The sequence below is a fragment of the Chiloscyllium plagiosum genome, unplaced genomic scaffold (assembly GCF_037043375.1).
Source record: "Chiloscyllium plagiosum isolate Xiang-an unplaced genomic scaffold, Cpla_swu_hap1 HiC_scaffold_8, whole genome shotgun sequence".
NCBI lineage: Eukaryota > Metazoa > Chordata > Chondrichthyes > Orectolobiformes > Hemiscylliidae > Chiloscyllium > Chiloscyllium plagiosum.
This window is the reverse complement of record NW_028270146.1, coordinates 94,925,837-94,949,616: the sequence shown is the minus strand read 5'-3', so window position 1 is coordinate 94,949,616 and position 23,780 is coordinate 94,925,837. Positions and strand designations below refer to the sequence as shown.

Genomic DNA, 23,780 nt, shown 5'->3' with positions numbered 1-23,780 from the left:
CCCACACTTTACTAGTAAGTTCCAATAACTTTAATCCAGTAACAGTGAAGGCAAACAGCAGAGTCTTTCCAAATCAGCACGATGCGTGAATTTCAGGGGCAAGTTCCTGTAAACATGCCACCATTGTCCTTCAGGGTAGGTGTATGTTTGGAAGGTATTGCTGAAGAACACAGTGAGCTCTCTTAGTTTAGGTTATAATCCTTTTCACTGGAATCTCTGAATTTTTAATTTCTTTGTTTATATCACTATGGTTGAAAAGGTGATGAATTAAGATTGTTACGTGTCCCCCTTGATTTCTGGAGCGATAGTCGTTATAGAATCATTGAATCCCTACAGTGCGGAAAGAGGTCATTCGGCCCATCAAGTCTGCACCAGACATCCAAGGAGCAACCCACCCAGACCTAGCCCCCCAACCTATCCCCTGCATTTCCCACGGCTGATCCACCTAGGCTGCACATCCCTGGACACTACACAGCAATTTAGCATGGCCAATCCATCTAACCCGCACATGTTTGAACTGAAGGAGGAAACCCACGCAGACACAGGGAGAACGTGCAAACTCCACACAGACAGATTCTCCATGAATCATCTATGGGTTAAAACAACACAGTTTAACACAGATGCACCAAGGTACAAGGGGGTTCATATTAACACAGTGGTGTCATTTGACGCTCAGAGGGTAGCCACGTCATTTCTGAGTTCAAAAGACAGACATGGGGCTCAAAACAGAAAGTCTAGGCTGACACTCCAGCGCAGTACAGAACAAGTGCTGCATTGTCAGCAGTACCATCTTTTGAACAGGATGTTAATACGAGACCCCATTTCAAGTGGACACAAAGGATTTCATGGCATTACTCAAAGACATTCTGGCTGACACAAGTCTCTAAAACAACAAGGCAGACAAGCTAGTTATGATTGCACTGCCTTTTATGGGACATTCTCTAAACCACAGTGTGCAATGGCTGTGAGGCTCAAAACAAAAGCAAGTGTCAGCTGTTAGTGTCTCAGTTGATCGTACTCTCATATCTGAGTCACAAGATTACACGTTCAAGTTCCACTCCAGTACTGAGTCCAATAATCCAGGGTGAAACCCAGTGCAGTACCGAGGGAGTGCTGCACAGTCAGAGGTACTGTTTTTCAGATGTGACATTAAACCAAGATCCCAGCTGACCGCTTGGCTGGATGTAAATGATTCCGTCCCTGGAACCCTGGCCAACGTTATTCCCATAAACTCATAAAAGCCGATTATTTCTGCTTGTGGGAACTTACTGTGTCACCACATAGCCTACATTACAACACTTCAAAAGCACTTCTCACTTGGAAAGCACTTTGAGACACCCAATGAGTGAAAAAAGTGCGACATAATTGCAAATTAGATTAGATTCCCTACAGTGTGGAAACAGGCCCTATGGCCCAACAAGTCCACACCGACCCTCCGAACAGCAACCCACCCAGACCCATTCCCCAACATTTACCCCTGACTAATGCACCTAACACTAAGGGCAATTTAGCATGGCCAACTCACCTGACCTGCACATCTTTGTGACTGTAGGAGGAAACCCACCCAGACACAGGGAGAACGTGCAAACTCCACACAGACAGTTGACCGAGGCTGGAATCGAACCTGGGACCCTGGTGCTATGAGGCAGCAGTGCTAACCACTGAGCCAACGTGCCGCCTCAATCTCTTTTTTTTGTTTTGGCTTAATAATTAATGCCAATATGTTGGTACTAGTACATGAGCCTATTTAATGACAATACGGTCTGGTCATCCCTTTATCTGAAGTTGTGCTCCTTTCTAAAGCCTGACAGCAGACTTGACAATCGAGCCAACATCTAAAATCATTGCACCTTTAATCAAGTTGCCTGCGCAATGAGAACAATTTTTAAAAAAGAACTTTCAGGTTTAAATTCAGATCAAAAGAAAATGCACGGAAATCTGTCCAGCAAATGACATTTGATCCTCAAAGAGATATAAATAAACTGTTTTCTCCAGTTCTTGTTGAAATCTCAAAGGTCCTATTTTGGATCTGGATCCCAGTGAGGGTGGTAACCTACAAGTGTTCGACCCGTGTGTGGTACCAAGGCACAGCTGAGAGGAACCCCCTCAGTTTCATTATTGCACTGCTCAGTATTTAAGTTTCCTGTTGCTAAAGATTTATTGTGACTTCATCCTCCAGTGGCCCGTCCTGAACCGGATCTTCCGACTCATTTGCCGGGGTCCCCTCTGTTCTGTCTTCCATGAAACCCAGAGGAGCAGTCACGTAGCGATAGTCAGCGGTGTCTGAAATAGCCAAGACCTCCATATTGTCCGCACTCTGACCATCCACTTCCCAGCAGGCCATGCTGCAGCCTTGATTGGACGCAGTAGCTCCTGCCCCTTCCTGTAAGTTGATGTAGAGATGTTGCTCTGTCTCTGCGACGGTAGAGAGGCCCAGTAAGAGGCCTTCCAGCGATATCCTCAATGATTCAAAGGAGGGCCTGAGCTTGGGGTCAGTGTGCCAACACTTGTGCATAAGCTTATACCTGCCATAACACAAAAACATTAACACGCTCTTAACAACAATGTCACTCAGCTTTAGGAAGAGTTTTACAAGGATGTTGCCAGGGTTGGAGGATCTGAGCTATAGAGAGAGAGTGAATAGGCTGGGGCCGTTTTCCCTGGAGCATCAGAGGCTGAGGGGTGACCTTATAGAGATTTATAAAATCATGAGGGGCATGGATAGGATAAATAAGACAAAGTCTTTTCTCTGAGGTGGGGGAGTCCAGAACTAGAGGGCATAGGTTTAGGGTGAGAGGGGAAAAATATAAAAGGGACCTAAGGGGCAACTTTTTCACACAGAGGGGCGTGTGTGTATGGAATGAGAAAGTAGTGGAGGCTGGTACAATTACAACATTTAAAAGGCCTCTAGATGGGTAAAAGAATAGGAAGGGTTTAGAGGGATAGGAGCCAAATGGTGGCAAATGGGGACCAGATTAATTAAGGGTACTTGGTCGGCATGGATGAGTTGAACTGAAGGGTCTGTTTCCCTGTTATATATCTCTATGACTCTACTTTTAGCAAGTTACAAGGAAGAGACTTAGGTATTGGAGTAGGCCATTCAGCCAAAGGGTGTGATAGCATAACTAGTGAAACATGTTTCATATTTATTCATTCACAGCATATAGTTATTGCTAGCTAGGCCACCATTTATTCTCCATCTCTCAGTGCTTTTGAGAAGATGTGGGAGCTGCCTTCTTGACCAGTGCAATCCTTGGGATGTAGCCGCACCCATAGGAAAACAGGGTCCAGGATTTTGACCCAGCAACAGTGAAGGAACGGTAATATCGTTGCAAAACAAGTTGCTGAGTGGCTTGTTGATGATGGTGCTGCCCTTGCCCTTCTTGATGGTATTGTCATGGATTCAGAAGGTGTCACAACATTTTTATGTCCCGCAGCTGCTTTAATAAGATACTTGGGCCTTGTGCGTAAAGTTACCAAGTCCCCACTGCTGCAAATCCATCTATTGGAGTCACCTTTATCAAAAGAAATACTGCCCCATTTAGTACAATTAAGTTAAAGCAAAATACTGTGGGCGCTAGAATTTCGAAACACAAATCTGGACTCGCAATGTTTTACTCTCCACAGATGGTGGCAGACCTGCTGAGACTCGGCAGCGTTTTGTGTTCATAAAATAAAATTCAGTGCTTGCTTCCCTCAATCCTCCTCCCCTTGTGAAATAAATAGGAAGCCAATGTAGATTAGCAAGCACAGGTTTATAGGCCAACGGGATTTGGTGTACTTGTTTCTGAAAATCCGTCCCTTCCAACTCTATTTTGATTTAGTCCCTACTCTCCCCTTCACTGTTTTGATCACACAGCATTGCCCTTCGATGTGAAGGGCACTGCTTGTCACTGGCCACTCGAGTGTTTTCCTATCCTCCTGGTGGTGGAAATTGAATAAAGATTTGTGCACTTTGTGTCTTTCACTGTGTCTCCCACCTGCACACACACACACACCATGGGTGCTGGGGATAAAATAAGCACTACCGCACTTAGGTGGTAGTGTGAGGGTTAATTTCAAAAAATATAACCAGCAGGTTGATCACACAGCATTACCCTTTGATGTGAAGGGCAGTGCTTGTCACTGGCCACCCGGGTGTTTTCCCTTTTGAGAGTTGGAAAAAAAAAGAAAAAAAAAAGAGAAAAAAAAATAAAACAAAAGAAAATCCATCCCTCTATTTCCAGCTCAGTCATCAGGATTGTTACTTACAGTTCATCAGTGCAATCTGGGGGTTGCTTCAGCCTGTGCCCTCGGATGAGGTAGTCATAAATCTCCGCATTCTCAACTCCTGGGTACGGGGTTTGACCTCTAGCTGCAATCTCCCACATGGTGACTCCAAATGACCACTGGAATCAGAATGTGAATAAACAAACAGAAATGACGCACGTCAGACACCCTACCACCTAGTATCCACCCCTTACCCTTCTGGAGTCCAGTGATGGCTCCAGGTCAATGGGAAGTTCCCATCCTGCTCCACTCTAGCATCGCCCTTAGTGCTCACGTAATTGCCTCCTCACAGCACCTTTCGCTGACAGACTCAGACTTCGATGGGGCCAGGAGGAGTAGGAGACTGCTGGGGAAAGCCTGAGAATGGATACAACACACAATGAGGTCAGGGGCTGTGCAGTCTTCATGGCCGGGCCTACTGTGTAAGGCTGCATGATTGACAACCTAAATGGATGACAGCAAAAAATGTAGCTGGACAAGGCTGGCCTGCAAGACGGGCTCTAGAGTAGGGAAAGGTGAGGGAAGCAGTGTGAAGAAGAAAACCCAGCTCAGATCCAGAGTTCAGACGCTCAGAATTAGGAAGGACAAAGGCTTCCTTACAAGACCTGGCCAGGTTCAGATGAGCACAAGGCAGGATAAAGGCAGCCAACCACATGGCAAATGACACGCCTCGTTTTAGCTGACCTATATTCAGCTATTAACATGTACTTTGCCCCACCTCTCTTCTCTACAACCATTACAACTCCCTTCAACCTTTGTTCTGTTATCTCTAATTGACCTTGCCCACTATCCTTCCCCTGACCTTCCCGCCTGTTCAAGTTGCTCTTCCCCACCTTGTTCTATGGTATAAAACACTTTGGATCTTTTTATGCAGTTCCAAAGAGCCATTTTAGACTTGAAATATTAACTTTTTGCTCTCTCTCTCTCTCTCTACAATGGCTCAGTGGTTAGCACTGCTGCCTCACAGCACCAGGGACCCAGGTTCGACTCTAGCATTGGGTGATTGTGTGGAGTTTGCACATTCTCCCCATGTTTGCGCGGGTTTGCTCCGGGTTTCCCCCACAATCCAAAGATGTGCAGCTTAGGTGAATTGGCCATGCTAAATTGCCCGTAGTGTTCAAGGATGTGTAGGTTAGGTGCAGTAGTCAGGCGTAAATGGAAAGCAATAGGGGAATGGGTCTAGGTGGGTTCCTCTTTGGAGGGTTGGTGTTGGGCCAAGTGGCCAGTTCGCACACTGTAGGGATTCTATGCTGAGCCCCATTTTGGGAAGACCTGTCGTGCACGCACGGAATTAGTACGTACCACATCACTGTGAACTGTGTATACGTTATCTGCCAAACTCTCCAGGGCGATCCATTTAACGGGCAGCTTGCTGGTGCTACCTTGCCTATAGTAATCACCGCTGTACAGCTTGCGTGATAAGCCAAAGTCTGCCACACATACGCGCATATCTTGGTCCAGCCTGGAGGGAACAAGAAGATGTGAGGTGACCCCATTAATAAATGCACAATGACAATCAGATTGGCATTAGAACTTGGAATGAGAATGACAATCAGGTTGAATTTCAGAAACACACACAAGAACAGGAGGAGCCATTTTGTATTGTACAGCTCTCACCTCAAACCCAATGTATCCTAAAGCGCCCCAATCTGATTACACATGGAGCCCGTCCAGACCTCAGTACAACTGCAGCATTAACTACCAACCCCTTTCCTCTCCAGCCCTCTTTGGATACAGGCCATCAGCGCATTTGTCTTCCACGTTGATAGGATAGTCCGGAAAGTACATCCACCCCTCTGCTTCCTCAGCACGCTAAGGAATTTCGGCATGTCCACAAGGATGCTTGCCAATTTTTATTGATGCACCAGAGAAAGCATCCTATCCAGATGCATCACAGCTTGGTACAGAAACTGCTCTGCCCAGGACCATAAGAAACTACAGAGAGTTGTGAACACAGCCCAGTCCATCACACAAGCCAGCCTTCCATCCATTGACTCCAGCTATACTTCTCACTGCCTGGGGAAGGCAGCGACATCATCAAAGGCCCCTCCCACCCCGGTTATAATCTCTTCCAACCTCTTCCATTGGGCAAAAGATACAGAAGCTTAAACACCGTACCAACAGATTCAAGTACAACTTCTTCCCCGCTGTTATTAGACTTCTGAACAGACCTGTCAAAATTCAAATTTAATGTTGATCTCGCTCTGTGTGCACCTTCTCTGCAGCTGTAACATTCGCTCTGTTCTATTACCCTAACGCACTGTGTATGGTATCATCTGCCTGTACTGCAAGGAGAACAAAACTTTGCACTGCAACTAGGTACATATGACAGTAATAAACCAATCAAAAAATATTAAGTGACTTTCCAGCCAATGAAATACTTTTGGTCACTGTTGCAATGTTAGCAGTTAATGGGTACTCAGCAAGCCGCCTATAAGCAGCTAATAAGATAGCGACCGGTAAATCTGTTATAAACATTGGTTCAGACATAAATATTGGCTTGTGCACCAGGGAGACATTAGCTGTAATGTCACTGGACTAGTAATCCAGAACACCGGGCTAAGATTTCAGGGTCGTAGGTTCAAATCCCACCATAGTGAAATTTGAATAGAAACCAGGAACTTGAAGAAAGCCAGACAAACAGCAACTGTGTCGGTCAATTTTTGGAAAGATCCATCTGATTCATTAAAGTCCTAAAGGGAAGGAAATTGGCTACCCTTACCTGGTCTGACCTACATGTGACCCCAGACCAACAGCAAAGTGGTTAATTCTGAACTGCCCACAGGGTAATGCGGGATGGGCAGTAAACGCTGGCCTGGTCAGTGATGCCCACATCCCGTGAACAAGTAAAAATGAGCACCCTAGCTTTTTATCACAATAGTGACATAGGACCTTGTACACTAACCTGAGGGGGCAGACCTCTGCTGTATCTGTCTCTGCCCCCTCAGCCCCAGCTTCCTTTAAAGATGCCTTTGGCCTAGCCACACCCTGCCCCATTTCTCTACTTTCTTTGCTATCTCTCCTCTCTGAGCTCACCTTGAAAAGGTTCACTTTATACGACACCCACAGACCAATTTCCCATCTGGGACCTCGCACAGGCTGATATTATTCACAGTTCTCTCTTCACTGTCATTTTCTCTTTTAAACCTTCTTCTCAAATAAAAATTGGAGAAAGGTGAACTTGGAACTCTTACTGAAATTGCTTGGCATACAATAAGCTAAACCAGCTGGCCTGTAAATCAAGGAGAGTTTGTTATAACTCTCATTGTCAGCTTAATTTGGTTCTTTTCCCCTTCCATGTTTGAACAGCAAAGACTTTCTATAACTTCAGATAATGACATTCAAACAGACCTGCTGTATCGAATAGCCTTTGCATCTACTCCTTAAATTTGTGACTCTCTCACTACAGAGTTAAGGCAAAATGGGGTCTGTTTGAACTCCACACTAAGTTCAAATGGTACGGCTCAGTTCAGGTTTCCTCCCTGCACCCTTCTTTTTCTGCAAACCTTGGATCTGTTGAAAATGAAAGCAGCACTTCCACCTCCTGGTCTCAATCACCACTTTTAAAACTAGCTCTGGCAGGAAACCTCACCTGGCCTGGTCCACATGTGAGTCTGGATTCACAATAATGTGTTTTACAATTTAACTGCCCTCTAAGAAGGATATCTGGTCGGCTAGGACGAGTTGGACCGAAGGGTTTGTTTCCAGGCTGTACATCTCTCTGACTCTATGACTAGCAAATGCTCCATTGTACAGAACAGAAAATGTGAATAAGGCAAAAATCAGACAGACCTCCTGGGCACAGAAAAGGCACGCCCAGTCCAACTTGCCCTCATAGTCCTCCTCACAAAACTTTGGGACCTACGTCAAAGTTAAAAGTCCTGTCCCTCAGTCTAGTCAAACAACAGTCTACTCATATTCTCAGAATTCTTCTGGGAGTCCTCAACGTTGACCCTAAATCTTATGCGCAAGGCCAAATGGCGAGCAAACTTGCTGCTGATCACCAACTATCAGCCTCCTTCAGTGATCCGTCCCTCTGTTGTTGAAGAAGCAGTGTGGGCAGAAAAGCAGCAAATAGTCTACTCTGAATGGAGAGCATCAATAGCCATAACCAAGAGCAGCTTCATAGCACTGCAATGGGATGATCCCTGAAGGATCTATCCACCAGACTGGGTCTAGGCAAATGTTGAGGGAATCAACAAGATGGAAAAACCCATTGGATCCAGCCCTCACCAATCCACCTGTCACCGATGTACCAATCCTGGATAGTATTGGTCGGAGCGACCACTGCACTGTCTTTGTGAAGTAAAGTCCCAGCTTCACACTGAGGACACTCTCCATATTGTGTCTTGGGAGAATGATCTTACTAAGAAGAATAGTTTAAAACAAATTCAGCAACCCAAGACTGGGCGTCCATGAGGTGCCTGGGCCATCAATAGCAGCAGAATTGTATTCCAGCACAATGTGTAACCTCATGGCCCGGCATATCCCCCACTCCACCATGACCATCAAACCATGGGATCAACCCTGGTTCAATGGAACGTGCTGCCAGGAGCAGTACCAGGCACACCTAAGAATGAGGTGTGAACTTGGCGAAGCTACCAAACAGGTATACTTTCTCTTGAGTTCTCTGCACAAAGGTAGATCTTAATGATTATTACCATACCCTGTGCAAAATGGTGTGATCTTTACTACAAGGAGGTAAGCCCTGAATCTACTTTAGTCAAAAGGGGGATCATGCCATGCTGTTGTGATCACACATTAGCTGTGCAGCCAACTGAGCTAACTGGTGCCACCCCACAACTCGTGCATGTGTACTATCTACAGAACACACTTCAGAACATGCCATGGCTCCTCCCATATCATCTTCCAAACCCACAACCACTACCAACCAGAAGGTCAAGGGGTGCACATACATCAGCTCCTGCAAGTTCCCCTCCGAGTCACTCACCATCCCTGATTCGGAAATACAGTACCATTCCTTCAGTGTCACTGGGTCAAAATCCTGGCATTCCCTCCCTGAGGGCACTGTGATGCACCCTCACCACACAGATTCACAGTCATTTACAGCACAGAACGAGGCAACTACCCTTTCAGGCAGTGAGTTCCAGACTCCCACCACCCTCTGAGCGAAAATAGTTCTCCTCAACGCTCCTCTTAGCTACTTAGCTCTTACAGCTATGCCCCCCTGGTTACCTTGACCCCTCTACTAATGGAAAAATTGCCTTTCGATTCACCCTATCAGTGCCCCTCATAATCTTACACCCCTCTATCAAGTCCTCTCTCACCCTTCGCTGCACCAAGGAATGGACACCCACTCCCAGAGGTGCAGCAGATTGACTCACCAAGGATCAAGGACTCAAATGTCAGACCTAAATGAGTACGGGCAGAAGGCATAAAAGTTTGAATACATTAATAGATTCGAGAACAGCGTCTTGCCCGCCATTTTGAATGGACCTTTCAAATATAAATTCTGATCTCTCACTCTCTCTGTGCACCTTCTCTGCTTCTCTGATGCACTTTGTATGGTACAATCTGCCTGTATAACACATAAAACAACAATTTTCACTGTATCTCAGTACACGTGACAAAAAGAAAGCAAACTCAAACTCGCCGCCGCCTTCTCGAGGACAATGGGAGATGGACAATAAATGCTCACATCCCATGACGGAACAAGGAAAGGCCGTCCATGTGCTCACGTACATGCAGTTGCGTGTGGCCAGGTCCCTGTGGACAAAGTTCTTGTTGCTGAGATACTCCATCCCTTTCACAATGTCAATCATAAAGTTCAGGAGGATTGGTACGGGGATGTCCTAGAGAGAGACAGCAAGAAAGAATATCAACAACTGGGAAGATGGAAACACAAATCAAAACCTCCCAGGGACAAGGGAGCAAATAGGATGAGATATCCTGAGGTGCTTTAGAAAGCGATGATTGAACAAAATTAAAAGTGTTGCATTTACATACGTGTTTCATGACCACAGGATGTCTTAAAGCACTTTGCTGCCAATTCAATAACTTTTGTATTCATGTCAGCCAGCATTGCCCATCCTTAATTGCCTCAGAGGTGTTGACCATGTTGCCATGGGTCTGGAGTCACATGTAGGCCAGACCAGGGTAAGGATGGCAGTTTCCTCCCCTAAAGGACATGAGTGAAGGACACATGCGAAGACTGAGAACAAGAGACTATGGGATGGTAGGCTGGCAGGAAGAAGCAAAAAAAAAATGACTGAAGGGATTGAAATGAAAGATGGAGAGTTGTCCCTGGTCTTGGGAGAACAGGGGCTGATGGTTAGTGGGACAGGAATGGCAGACGGGCAGCAAAGAATCGGACAGGCCGAAGGTGATGTCGGGTGGGGTAGGCAAGGTTGCTCTGGAAAACATTGGGAGGTCAGAGGTTCATAGGTACCCGCACCAGCAAATGGGTGAAGGCTAAGGTGGGCTCGGGCCAAGTTACAGAATCGTCATGGTGAAAAACGGGGCCATCGGGTCCGCACCAGGCAGAGAGGAGATAAGGATGCACGGGGAAGACAAGAAGGAGGTAAAGTGATGTGCACAATCTGCTCAGGGCAGATGCTTGGCTGGGGGAGGAAGAGGGTAAACAGTGGAATGGATAATCCACGACTTGGTAGCAGGGAAACTCCTTACACTTCCCGCCACAATGGAGTGGGGCAGAAAGATTTGTGCAAGCCAAGATGAAGAAAAGAACACAGTAACCTCTCAGGGATAACAGGCAGAATTTATTACCCTTCCTTGAAGATGGAAAGAGCATTATTTTACTCCAGTGAGAGACCCTACCTCCAGGCCCATAGTCAGCCTGCCTAATTCTCAACCAGAGGAACATCACAATGAAGGGAGACTGAAAAGCAAACCACAACCAGGGTTTATCAAGGAAATGGTGGAGCCATGCTCCTGCCCTTGCCAATGACTCCCATCCCATCTCCCGTAAACCCTGTCCCACCCTTACACGACGGAGGCTCAGGTTCCTTGGCTATCCTGAGTCTCCTCTGGTTGCAAAGCTGACAGCAGTCATGGGTGTTCCCGCAATGACCTGCAGTTCCTGAAGGGGGCACCGCAGTGGGATTTCATCACCCAGGCAAAGGGTCACCAATGGGGACCTGCGAAAACGAGGCAAGATGGAGCTGTCCTGGTGAAATGCCCGTCAACTCCATGAATTACCACCCAATGCACTGATCTGCATTTGACAGAGGCCATCAAAGCCCAGATCAAATTTGGGCAGGACAGGAAATTGAAGGAGAAAACACTTGTGGACTAGACGATACCCGGGTTTGTGCCCCATGGACTGGCGGGAGCAAAGATGGCTGCCACACCAAGGAAACTGACAAAGATGGAAGAGAAGACCTGTGAAGGGGTGAGGGGATGGTTGAGCAAATCAGCAGCTGCAGAGGCATCAAGGCAACGACCTTCAACTCATTAGTTTGAAGTTTAAACGAGGAGACAGAGAGAAACATGGACTCATGTCAAGAACTAGGGCACAGAAAGAGACAGATTAAGAGACAGACACATCAGTAGGTGGGCACAAATGGGAAGAAACAGAGACAATTCCAACTAAGGTACAGAAAGGTAATGCAGGCGCGATCAATTTTTATTGTTAAAAACGGCAGAGAGAATAAAATCGCCAAGGACACAAAGTAGAGAGTGAGAAAGAGGGATCAGCAATGAAGACAGGGAGAGTAAGACAGTATCGCAAGGTGGGACACAGATAAGTATGTCACAAACAGAGTTACACAGAAGTTCCATACATGTTCCCAAGTGAACTGATGACCAGAATCGCAGGAAGCAGTCGTCCAAGTGACATTTACAACAGCAACAATGTGAATTCACCAAAACAGCTCAAACGAAAGCAGACATCTATGTCCAACACAGACTTAAAAATGAGTTCCCTATTAAGGGGATAATGTATACGATTGAATAGGGGCAAACTGTCTTCACCATGAGCTCAAGACGGGCCCAAAGTCAATCTGTTTTACTGGACTCGCTCAACCGTTGATACCACCAAACCCAGCTTCACCCTCCAAAAACATCATCATAAAAAAATCAAGCTGGGGCTTCGTAATGTTTCAAGAGGAGAGGAGCTTAGTGCCATGAGAGTCTCCATGGCAACATGCCAAAGGCACACCTTACCAACAATGTTCAGCAACATGGTTATGGTTGCCGATAGACAAGGGATTTTCCCGATTGCTTCATCTTGCAGAAGCTGCCCCTTTAAGCAGCCCGGGTGTGATACCACTCTGTAGCTCACTGGACGCTCTCAGTGGTATCAGAATCCAGAACATACTTCTCCAAGACAAATGGGGTGAGGGAATCCACGCCACTGGGAGGATTCACCCACAGCCTGCCACTCGTGATGTTCACTTGAAGAGGAATATTATTGGAATGAATTCCCTGTAATTGAGGGGAATCTGCCGTCAGTGGCTACTAGTTTGAGGTCGGCATTTGGGACAAATATTGTTATCTTGTCAGTACTCACTGAGGCAAAACTTTACTGCTCCTCATCTCTATGGTTAGCCACGTGTATGCGGAGTGACAGCTCACTATTCCACTGCAGGAGGCGGCATAATCGAGCCTGAGGGCTCCCTATCCATATTCCCTGCCGGGGGGGGGGAGGGACACGGGTGTGGGGTCAGCAGTCAGCTGCCCCTTTTAGCATCAGGGCTTACTGAAGCCAACGGTTCAGCTCAACAGTTTGGGGTCTGCGGACTGGGAGCAGGCCAGGGTGGAGTGTACAGCACACAGTCACTTCAAGCCCTGGGCCTTCACTGAGCAGAGTAACCCTTCTTTAATCTCGCGGGCAAATCAGTAACGGGGTAGGCCATCGCGTTGGCCACTCGGGAGTTTCCGAAGTGAGTCTGACTTACCACTGGCTGGTCTCCAAGCCGGGACAGTACAAGGTAGGTGCGAAGGTCTCCGTGTTTCATGAAGGGCAGCAAGACCATGGGGACGGGAAGCCGGCGATGGGCTCGACTCTGGAGGCTCACTCCTGGGAAAGAGAAAGGTAATCTGGAAGAGTTGGTTACACTTCAGCACCCGAAGACGCTATGTTACATGATACTTGGACGCCAATGCCAGTTAAGAAAACTGATTCTCAGCTTTATCCATCCAGCCATATTAAAACGAGCAAAGGTGTCAGGCTGAACCTTTTATAAATCACTGATTAAGCCTTGGCTGGGCTACTGTGTTCACTTCTGGGCACCACACTCAGATGTTAATAGCAGCAGGAGTTGACCATTCAGCCTGCTGTGCTGTTCAATATGACCCTGGCTGATCATCCAACTCAGTTGCATGTTCCTGCTTTCTCCCCACACAAAATAAAATCTGGAATTAAGAGTCTAATGATAGCCACAAATCCATTACTGGTTGTCAGAACGACCCATCTAGTTCACCAATGTCATTTAGATTAGATTCCCTAGAGTGTGGAAACAGGCCCTTTGACCCAACAAGTCCACACCGACCCTCTGAAGAGTCACCCACCCAGAACCATTTCCCTCTGACTAATACACCTAACATTATGGGCAATTTCACCAAACCTGCACATCTTTGGACTGTGGGAGGAAACCGGAGCACCCAGAGGAAACCCACGCAGACACTGGGAAAATGGGTAAACTCCACACAGACGGTCGCCTGAGGATAGAATCATACCCGATCCTGGCGCTGTGAGGCAGCAGTGCTAACCACTGAGCCACCGTGCTGCCCATAAGAGAAGGAAACTGCCATTCTTACCTGGTCTGGCCTACATGTGACTCCAGACCCACAGCAGTGTGGTTGACTCTTAACTGCCCTCTGGGGTAATTAGGGATGGGCAGTAAATGCTGGGCCTAGCCAGCGACACCATCATCCCATCAATGAATTTAAACAATAAATTAAAAACTAGATCTAACTCCTTCTTGAAAGCACTCAAACGTTTTGGCCTCGACCAAACTTTGTGGCAGAGAATTCCACAGGCTAGCCACTCTTGGAGAATCAAGTGTTGTATGTTTGGTTGATCTAACTAGAAGTGGTGACTGAGTCTTCGATAGATGTGCACACTGACTAGTGTATTTTATACTCAATAACTACATAGATCTTCACCAAAATATGACGGACCCTACAGAAGGCATGCTGTTTTTCTCTCTCTCTCTCTCTCTAACAATCTGTCACACTGGGAGGTGTTTCTTACACTGGACCAGCCATTAACCCTTCCAAACCCATTACACTACAGCAGGGAATGAGAGAATTCAGCTCTCCATGGAGAGACTGGACAAGCTGGAACTGTTCTCTTTCAAAAGTAAGAGGGATTAAACAAGGAGAAAATGTTCCAGTGGCAGAGTCAGTCCCAGAGGACACAGACTGAAAACAACCAGAGGGGAGATGAGAGAATTCCTTCAGGTAGCGAGTCACTATCATCTGGAATGTACAGTCTGAAAGGATGCCAGATGCTGATGTATAGTGAAGGGATAGAGAGAAAGACTGGGGAGGGAGGTATAGTATAAGGTGTTGGTAAGTGTTATGTTCATGTGCTAGACTGCATTATCAGTGATGGCATAACATGTGGAAACGGTCACCAAATTAAGATAGAGATAAGGAGATGTAGTACTCTTTCAATGGGCCAGGAATCGTTGGAACTCTCTTCCCCATGAAATGTATTTCAGCCCATTAGGTGTCTATGCTGAACCCCTCCAGGGGTGACCTGGGCTCTCCAGTCACTAACCTCTGCAGGTAGCAAAGGCCAGGGGGAAACGGGTCACTTCCATTTCCTTTGAGAGCTTCGATGTTGGCAGTTTGACTGAATCATTCCGTTGGGTGATACCAAGTGAGACGCTTCCTAACCGGTATGGGAAGTAACTGCACTCCCAAGTAGAGACATCTCCAGACAACCAGGACGGGATTGGGAGGACAACCGGCTGGGTAGAGGCGGGAGGTCATGTGATGAAACCTCCTGGGAGGGCCCTAGCTGGGACCTGAAGGCTGAACTGAACACCAGGTCAAGGAACTGAACACCAGGTGGCACTATTCTCCAATGGGTCTTCCAACCTGGTCTCCCAGTAGATATTTTCTAGTCAACCTGCTCAGATATGTATTACTGTGCACATCTCTGGACCAGGCTGGACTTGAACCAGGGCCTCCTGGCTCAGAAGTAGGGGCACTACCACTGTGCTACAAGAGCTCAAAGCGATGGAAACTGTCATGATTGGAATCAGACTGACTTGGGTTTTTTAACCTGGGCCAATCAGCAAAGCCTTAGCTGACCAATATAACCAGGAGATTACAGTCTCCTCAGTTGAGGACTAACTCTGAGTGTACTGCGCACAAGTAAAGGAAGAGTGACTTGGCGACGGGAACCAGCCTCTGTGCAGTTATTCCAGAATCAAAACCTCCGGGAACCTGAGCTACAAGATTTGAATTTCGGGTCTGGAGTCAGACGTGTGCCCTGTCCCCATTTTGCATCCCGCACCCCACCACCACTTCCCAGACAACTCTGTAAATAAACCAGCCTGTGCAACACTCACCAATCACCTTAATGACATTTGGGTGATTGAATTCCTTCATGCAGGCTGCCTCGCGCAGGAACTCCTCGATATCTCCAGACGCATTGATTTCAGCTAAGAGAGGGACAAAGATCCAGTAACATTGGAACAGGCGTGAGAAACAAACAATACAATCCAAGTACCAGCTCTGCAAGTCAAGTTGACCAAAACTAACATGTAGCCTAACTCCGTTTACCCACCTGCAATCCATACCCTTTGATACAAAAGTCTAAGCTTGGGGAGGTTATGCTAATGTAATAGAGTGGTGGTGAGACTGCTTCTGAAGTACTGTGTAAAGCTTTGATTTGAATTGATTTCATATTGCCACATGTACAGCGATACAGTAAAAAGTACTGTTTTGCCCGCTATCCAGACAAATCATAGCTTACGTAAGTACATTAGAACAGAATGCAGAATACAGTGCTACAGCGACAGAAAAGGTACAGAGAAAGATCAGTGCTAGTGTATGAGAAGTCCATTCATAAGTCTGATAACAGCGGGGAAGAAGCTGTTCTTGAATCTGTTGGTACCTGTTTTCAAACTTGTGTGTTTCCTGACCGATGGAAGAGGGTGGAATTGAATTGAACTAGCTTTATTGTCACATGTACTCAAATGTGTAGAGTGGAAAGCTTACAAGTTGATACTTAAGGCGCAATCTTCGAGAGTATAACCAGGGCGGGAGGCTGATTATGTTGGCTGCTTTCCCAAGGCCGCGAACTGGAGGTGGAGTCAACGGAATGAAGCCAGGTTTTTGTGATGGACTGGACTGCGTTCACAGCTCTCTCTGTAATCTCTTGCAGTCCTGGGCAGAGCAGTTGCCACACTAAGACGTGATGCAGCTGGGTACAATGCTTTCTGTGATGCATCTATAAAAATTGGTTAGAGTCCTTGTGGACATGCCAATTTCTTTAGCCTCCTGAGAAAGTCGAGGCGTTGATGTGCTTTCTTGACTGTAGTGTTAACGTGAATGGACTAGGACAGATTGGTGATATTTACTCCTTAGTTAAGGAAGGCGTAAATGCATTAGAAGCCATTCAGGGGAGGTTTACAAGACTAATTCCTGGACTGGGCAGGTTTGGACAGACTGGGCTTGTTTGGTAGAGGAAGAGGTGATTTGATTGACACATGAGTAATCTTGACAGTGTGGATGTGGGAGAGTGGTTCCTCTCATGGAAGAATCTAAAATTAGGAGTCAGTGTTTCAAAACGCACATTTCAGATAAGAGGCAAGGAGAAATTTATTTTCTCAGTCTGTTGTGAACCTTTGGATCTCCCTTCCTCAAAAGGAGGTGAAAGCAAAAGTTTTCCAATATTTTTTAAAAGCAGAGGAAGACAGGCTCCTGATTAGTGAAGGGGTGAAAGGTTATCAGGGGAGGGAATGAGGAATGCTAGGGCACACTCAAAGGGCCTATTCATGTTCCTAAATCAAACCTTTGTCCATATATCCCTCAATACCCCTATCTAAATGCAAGTCTCCAATTGGCTCACAGTTTAATCAGGGTTATGAGAAATACATTTCTAGAATTCCTTAACCTATGTGTGAGGAAGTATTCCCTGATTTTGATTTTGAGGTTCGTGCTCCATGGGGATTCTGGGTAATCCCCACATAAGGATATAGTATCTCTCTATGGGCCCCAACAAATCCTTTATGATCTTGAGCACCTCGATTAGATCATCCTGGAATTTTCTCTGCTGGAGTAGGACAAGCCTAGATAATCTGTTCTCATAATTTAACCCACTTCGCCCTGATATGGCTCTGGGTTTCATAACAAAGAGAAATGTGAATCAACCGGAAGCTTCTTTAAGCAGTTTCAGCAACTGCAAGCTCGACTCTCACGTTACCATGGTTTCCAGCCCTGGTGATGACCATCTCTCTGCCTCGTTAGCTTCAGTTAGGGGGTGAATAGCTTTCAGTCCCACCAATCTTCAGAATCTGTAACTGTCCCATACAGGGTCCCTCACGTGCCCCATCTGTCTGTTAGTCCGCCTGTCTGTCCATGTACCTGTCTATCCGTGTGTCTGTATCACACACCCCCACCATGTGCCTAGATGTCCATCTGTCTATGCTCCCTGTCTGTCTGTCTGTCCATGTGTCTGTGTGTCTCTCTCTGTCCATGTGTCCATCAGTCTGTGTCTGAACGTCTGTCTGTGTCTATATGTCTCTCTGTCCCTATGTCTGTCTGACTATCTGTCTGTGAGTCTGTCCATGTCTCTGTCTTTCTCCTTGCACCTGGATAAGCTTTTTAAAATTTGAAACATGATCAGAACTGGACAACCTTTACTGGGAACCTGGGAGCAATCATAACAAGTGGCTCCAAATAAATTAAAGCTGAACCATCACGTTATACTCGTCCTGGGTAAATACAAACCTTGTAATATAGTTACTCAATTCTTCGGAAGAAATTAGGCTCTCAAATGAAAATAGAGCATAAAGTGTTTTGAAATGGCTGGGACAATTGATTGGGAATATGTTCAAAGAATATCTGATATCAGCAATGATATTGTCATTGTTGTATTGTATTTTACATAACATCCAATTGGTACACAGCAAATTTCCCTCCAATAGCTTCCAGGGAATGTTGTTTGAGGGATAAATATTAATCAGTAGCACTGTTATTATTCAAAAACAATGTCACAAGAACTTTTACGTCCAACTGAGAAGGCATTATTTGGTTTCAAAGTTGGCACTGTGCTCCCACAGTACTGCACTGGAGCATCGCTTTAGATGACGTGCTCATATTTTCCAGGATAGAGAGCTGAACCTAGAATTCGAGCAAGGGACATCGGGCTCAGTTGGGCCGAATGGTCTTCTCTCACCTTTGACTTTCTCAAGTGACGACGGATCGAGAGGGTGGATGGGGAGAGCTGTCTCTTCACTGGACCCCTGTTACGTCATATCAAGATCTTGGCTGATCTGATTGTGGTCTCAACTCCACTTTGCCGGCTGCTACCCCCTCCCCTCCCTTCCCAATCCTCAGTGATCCTCATGACAAAGGATCCGTCAAAGTCAGCCCTGAACATAGCAAACGTTTTACTAACCAGCACCTTTGTGACCAGGAGTGATCAAATATCAAGAGGTGAATGAGAGGTCCACATAATCAATGTAAAAATACACACCACACGCTGTTATGCTTTATTTAAATCACTTAAATAATAACACAACTTTGCCTTAAATAACACTTACCTGGAGAGAACCTTCTCACTCGCACCCTCTACAGACTAGGTTTGAGTTATAAAGAAAGGCGGGATAGCCTGGACTTTTATCACTGGACCATGAGGAGGTTGAGAGGTGACCTTATAGACGTTTATAAAATCATAAGGGGTACAGAAAGAATTAATGGTAGGTGACTCTTCCCTAGGAGGGGTATTTCAAGACCGGGGGCACATTTTTAAGGTGAGAGGAGAGAGATTGAATAAAGACACGAGGGGCAAATTTCTTACACAGAGGACAGTTCACGTGTGGAACGAACGTCCCGAGGACATGGTCAATGCGGGTACAGTCACAACATTTAAAAGACATTTGGATAATTACGTGAACAGGAAAGGTTTGGAGGGGTATGGGCCAGGAGCAGACAGGTGGGACCAGTTTAGTTCGGGATTATGTTCGGGATGGACTGGTTGGACTGAAGGGTCTGTATAACTCTACGACTACTTGGGTATGCCAGTAGATGACAGTATTTAAAGAGAAATTGACTCAAAATTGAAATTTTATATGTCCATTTTGATTAAACAACAAGTATATTGACACAGAGATCATTAAATTTAAAAACTAAAATAACTGGACAGAACATTACCATAGACTTTGCAGTATTTGGAGTATATAATTATTAGCTGGTTTATTGAGAGAGTGACGGTCCATAAGGTGCCGGTTAAAACCAAGTTTGCTGCATATTTAGTGACCTGGTCTCTGCCGCTCTGTCTCGGGATGGAAAGCCACAAACAATTCTCTGAGGCAGACAAAAACTTCTCCTCATCTCAGTCTGAAATGAGAAACTGATTTCTAAACGGTGCCCTCTAGTTCCAGTTTCTCCCATAAGGGGAAACATCCAGCCTGTCATATTGTATACAGAATAATGTTAATAGCCATGTTTCAATCACATTACTAAGCACTAATGGAAAAAGGACCAACCTTCCTTCATAAGACAGGTGCCCAGACCATTCTAGTTCCAATATAGAATCATATTGGACTCAAAACATTAACTCTGTACATCTCTCTACACAGATGTTGCTATGGAAATATACCGCCGTTCCCTCACTGTCGCTGGGTCAAAACCCCAGAATTCCCTGCCTAAGGGCATTGTGGGTCTATCTACCTACAGCACCATGGACTACAGCAGTTCAAGAAGGCAGCTCACCACCGCTTTCTCAAGGGCAACTAGGGATGGGTAATAAATGCTGACCCAGCTATTGATGCCCACATCGCATCTTGCTTTTATAGTCAGTCAAGCGAACCTTCTCTGAACCATTTCCAATATCCTTCCTCAGACAGGGAGGCCAAAAGTGTGCACAATACTCCAGGCCTGGTCTCCTTCTGGGCCTGAACAGTTCTCTTAAGGCTTCCCTACTCTTACTGCACTGCAACCTCAGTTTGGACAAGGGCTGCACTTACTTTTTAGCATTTTCACAGCCAATCTTTGTGTGGACCCGTCTTCCATCTTTAGGTAAGCCTCCTTGACAGAGCCGAACTCCCCTGGAAATTAAAAATGGAAACTCACGTTGCCAAGTCAGACAGTAACACAGTCCGTACTAAACAGGAGCAGGCTTGGGACATCACCCAGTGGCTTCATGTGTAGGCCCAGTCTAGAAAAGCATTTATGGAGCACCTTTGACTTTCAGAATACTCCTGAGGCGAGAGGTTGCTCTAGGGCAGGGAATCCAGTAGCCAATCTGCGCCCAGCAAGGCCGCCAGAGAGGGGCCTGGATGATAATGAGGCAGGGAATCTGTTTCATTGTTTCAATAGGTGGGCCAGGACATCGCAGGAAACTCAGCCGTGTTTCATCAAACAATGATATGAGGTTCTGAGCGTTCACCCGAGAGAGGGGAGACTGACTCCCTTACCGACGCACTGCAGCATCAACCTGAGCTTGAGTTGGATTTGAACCTGTGACTCAGAAAGGGCCACCTTCTCCTCATGTGTGGCAGTTTTCTGTCCTGGAAGAGCCCCTCTGAAGGGGCAAAGAAGCATCAGGAGCCACCAGTGTTTTCAGGAGAAGGAGGGAGGGAGGGAGGGAGTGAGCAGATCAAAGACAGACAGGCTGACCTCTGCCCAGCGTGCGCCCCAGCTCCAGCTGTCTCTCATGAATGAAAATATCTTCCAACTTCTGCTTCAAAGCGTCGCTGATTCCCAAAGTATCGACTGTACCAAGACAAAAAAACAAATCACTGTTACTAAGGTAGCACATCAACTTTCACTTGCACAGAGTGTGGTGCGCGCACGCGCACGCACGCACGCACACACACACACAATTACTGATGGACACAAGGAGAATTCCACAGGTGCTGAATCTTTTGGACCAGAGGGAGCATTCCGGACCTGTTCCCTAAGGTCTAGAGGCCTGGTGGCTCCGCAGACAGAGTTGACGAGGGGAAAGCCTCTATAGAGGGTGCAGCTGGGTTGGAGTGGGAAGGTTCAAGAAGGGGCTGAGGGAAGCAGAAGCCATTGAGGAGAGTACATGTGAGCTGTTCCTTCTAATAATCCTCTGCTAGCTGATGGCCTTGGTCAAACAGCTCCAATCCCGGTCAGACTGGGCCTCGTTTCCATGACAATACAGTCTCCCACCACACAGCCACCTCCACCCAGTCACTGACCCAGCCTGAGGTCCGTGCCATCAGAATCACACTGCCCTTGGCAACGTGCTGTCAAATGCCCGCTTAAAAAGCTTCACTCGGCTTCTCACCATTGGCAGGTGAGCTGCTATGTCACCAAACACAAACTGCCTCTGGGACCATCGGATGGGGGCAGGAACAAGCCAGAGGGAACCATCACAAGATCTTTCTCCATTATTATGCCAGCACCACCCACCTCCCTCCCTCCTTCATAAACCTCCCCACACAGCAACCACGTTGAGAAAAAAAGACAGAGAGACTCACACAGAATTATTGACAAGGTACCATATTAGGAAGAGTAGGCAGACAGAGAGAGGGAGGGAGAGAGAGAGAGAGACATTGAACTACTGCAAGATGGGTATAATATTGAGGAGAGCAGCAAGGGACACATACAGAATACTGGGAGATTGTGCAGCACACTTGGAAAAGCGGAGAGATACACACAGAATTACTGGGAGATGTGTACCAGATTGGAAAGATCAGACAGAGAAAGTCACACTGATTCACCCAGAAATTATGCAGTATATTTAGAAGAACAGGGAGATACACACAGAATCAGTGGGAGGTTGTGCAGTGCATTCAGAAGAGCAGTGAGGTTCAGAATCACTGGGAGGCTGCGCAATGTATTCAGAAGGGCAGGGAGATGCATACAGAATCACTGGGAGGCTGTGCAGTATATTGAGAAGGGCAGGGAGATACATACAGAATCACTGGGAGGTTGTGCAGTATATCGAGAAGAGCTGAGAGGCACATACAGAATCACTGGGAGGCTGCGCAATGTATTCAGAATGGCAGGGAGATACATACAGAATCACTGGGAGGCTGTGCAGTATATTGAGAAGGGCAGGGAGATACATACAGAATCACTGGGAGGCTGCACAGTATATTGAGAGGAGCTGAGAGGCACATACAGAATCACTGGGAGAGGTGCAGGACAATGCAAGAGGCTAAATGAGGCAACTGAATGAGTACCGGAAGTTGCTCTTAACTGGAGTGAATAAGCGAATGACAAGATAGCAAAATATTATTTCTGACCTATTAGCTCTGCATTTTTCTTTGCAAGCATTGATTTGATTAGCTTTGATGCCAGCACCACCCACATCTAACAATTACACTTTTGATTAATTCTGCATTAGAGTTCAGCTCGATCTGTCATAGTTAAGTAACACTACAGTCCACCCCAAGTGATCCATCAGTGGATCATTACAATCTACATTAAGCAAACATAAGAAATTGATTATTGAACTCTGACTGCAGCAGTACACGCAGCAATGGGGTTTCTGCGCAAGTTCAGGTTCTCCCTGTGTGTTCCTTTAAGCACAATGGGGGCTCCTACAGATTCCTGTTTGTGCTATTTTGACAATGTGATTAATGTAAAGGTAGATGAACAGATGGTCGTGATTTAAGTATTTGATGCAAAAGGAGGTGAATGTGTTGAACAGACTGCACACAGAGATAGTGGGGGCGGATAGTGTTAGAAAATTCAAGACACGGTTGGATTTATTTTTGATAAATTGAGCTGCTGAGGAGGTACAGGAGATGGGTAAATTACAAGCTGAAAAAATCTGCTCACCAATGCTTAATGCATCCATACCATAATGTGTCTGTCCTTTTCATAAAGGTATTAACTAGTTAGAATTAGAACTAGGAGCAGGAGTAGGCCATCTGCCCCCCCCCCTCCCACTTCTCCGAACCTGCTCTGCCACTCAACAAGATCCTGGCTGATCTCTTTCAGCTCCACTTACCCGCCCGCTCACCTTAACCCGTAATTCCATTACTATTCAAAAATCTATTTAGCTTTGCCTTAAAAAAAAATTCAACGAGTTAGCCTCAACTGTTTCACTGGGTAGGGAATTCCACTGGTACACAACCCTCGGGGTGAAGGAGCTCCTCCTCAGCTCAGTCCTAAACCCCCCTCTCCCGTATTTTGAGGCTGTGCCCCCTAGTTTTAGTTCCATGCGCCCATGGAAACAACTGGTTAAAATAATTAGAATTCTGTTTCAGCCGTCAATTCCTCTGAAATATTGCTGACAAAAGACACATTTTGTTGAAAATTTGAATTTTCACCTCATTGGGACAATTCACAAAAATACCATTTCAAGGGGGAAAAAAAAACCCCCCACTTTTATACAGCACAGGAGGAGAGAGCTCCTTGTTTGG

General features: G+C 46.2%; 1 protein-coding gene across 4 annotated transcripts in view; it reads right to left on the bottom strand.

Moving 5' to 3' along the window:
- Positions 1–1,829: 1,829 nt before the first annotated feature.
- The window catches only part of tyro3 (TYRO3 protein tyrosine kinase), a 90,319-nt gene continuing 68,368 nt past the window's right edge, over positions 1,830–23,780 (bottom strand). For 2 of the 4 annotated variants that reach the window (XM_043698215.2, XM_043698216.2), the window contains 8 exons: positions 21,055–21,150; positions 20,403–20,483; positions 15,777–15,869; positions 13,149–13,270; positions 9,973–10,082; positions 5,572–5,731; positions 4,252–4,388; positions 1,830–2,525 (listed from right to left, as the gene is read on the bottom strand). In XM_043698215.2, the coding sequence (XP_043554150.2) occupies positions 2,150–2,525; positions 4,252–4,388; positions 5,572–5,731; positions 9,973–10,082; positions 13,149–13,270; positions 15,777–15,869; positions 20,403–20,483; positions 21,055–21,150 (1,175 nt within the window). In that variant the 3' untranslated portion in view covers positions 1,830–2,149. Of the gene's footprint in view, positions 2,526–4,251; positions 4,627–5,571; positions 5,732–9,972; positions 10,083–13,148; positions 13,271–15,776; positions 15,870–20,402; positions 20,484–21,054; positions 21,151–23,780 lie in introns of those variants that run through there. The other 2 variants (XR_006312856.2, XM_087990122.1) reach the window with 2 other exon arrangements.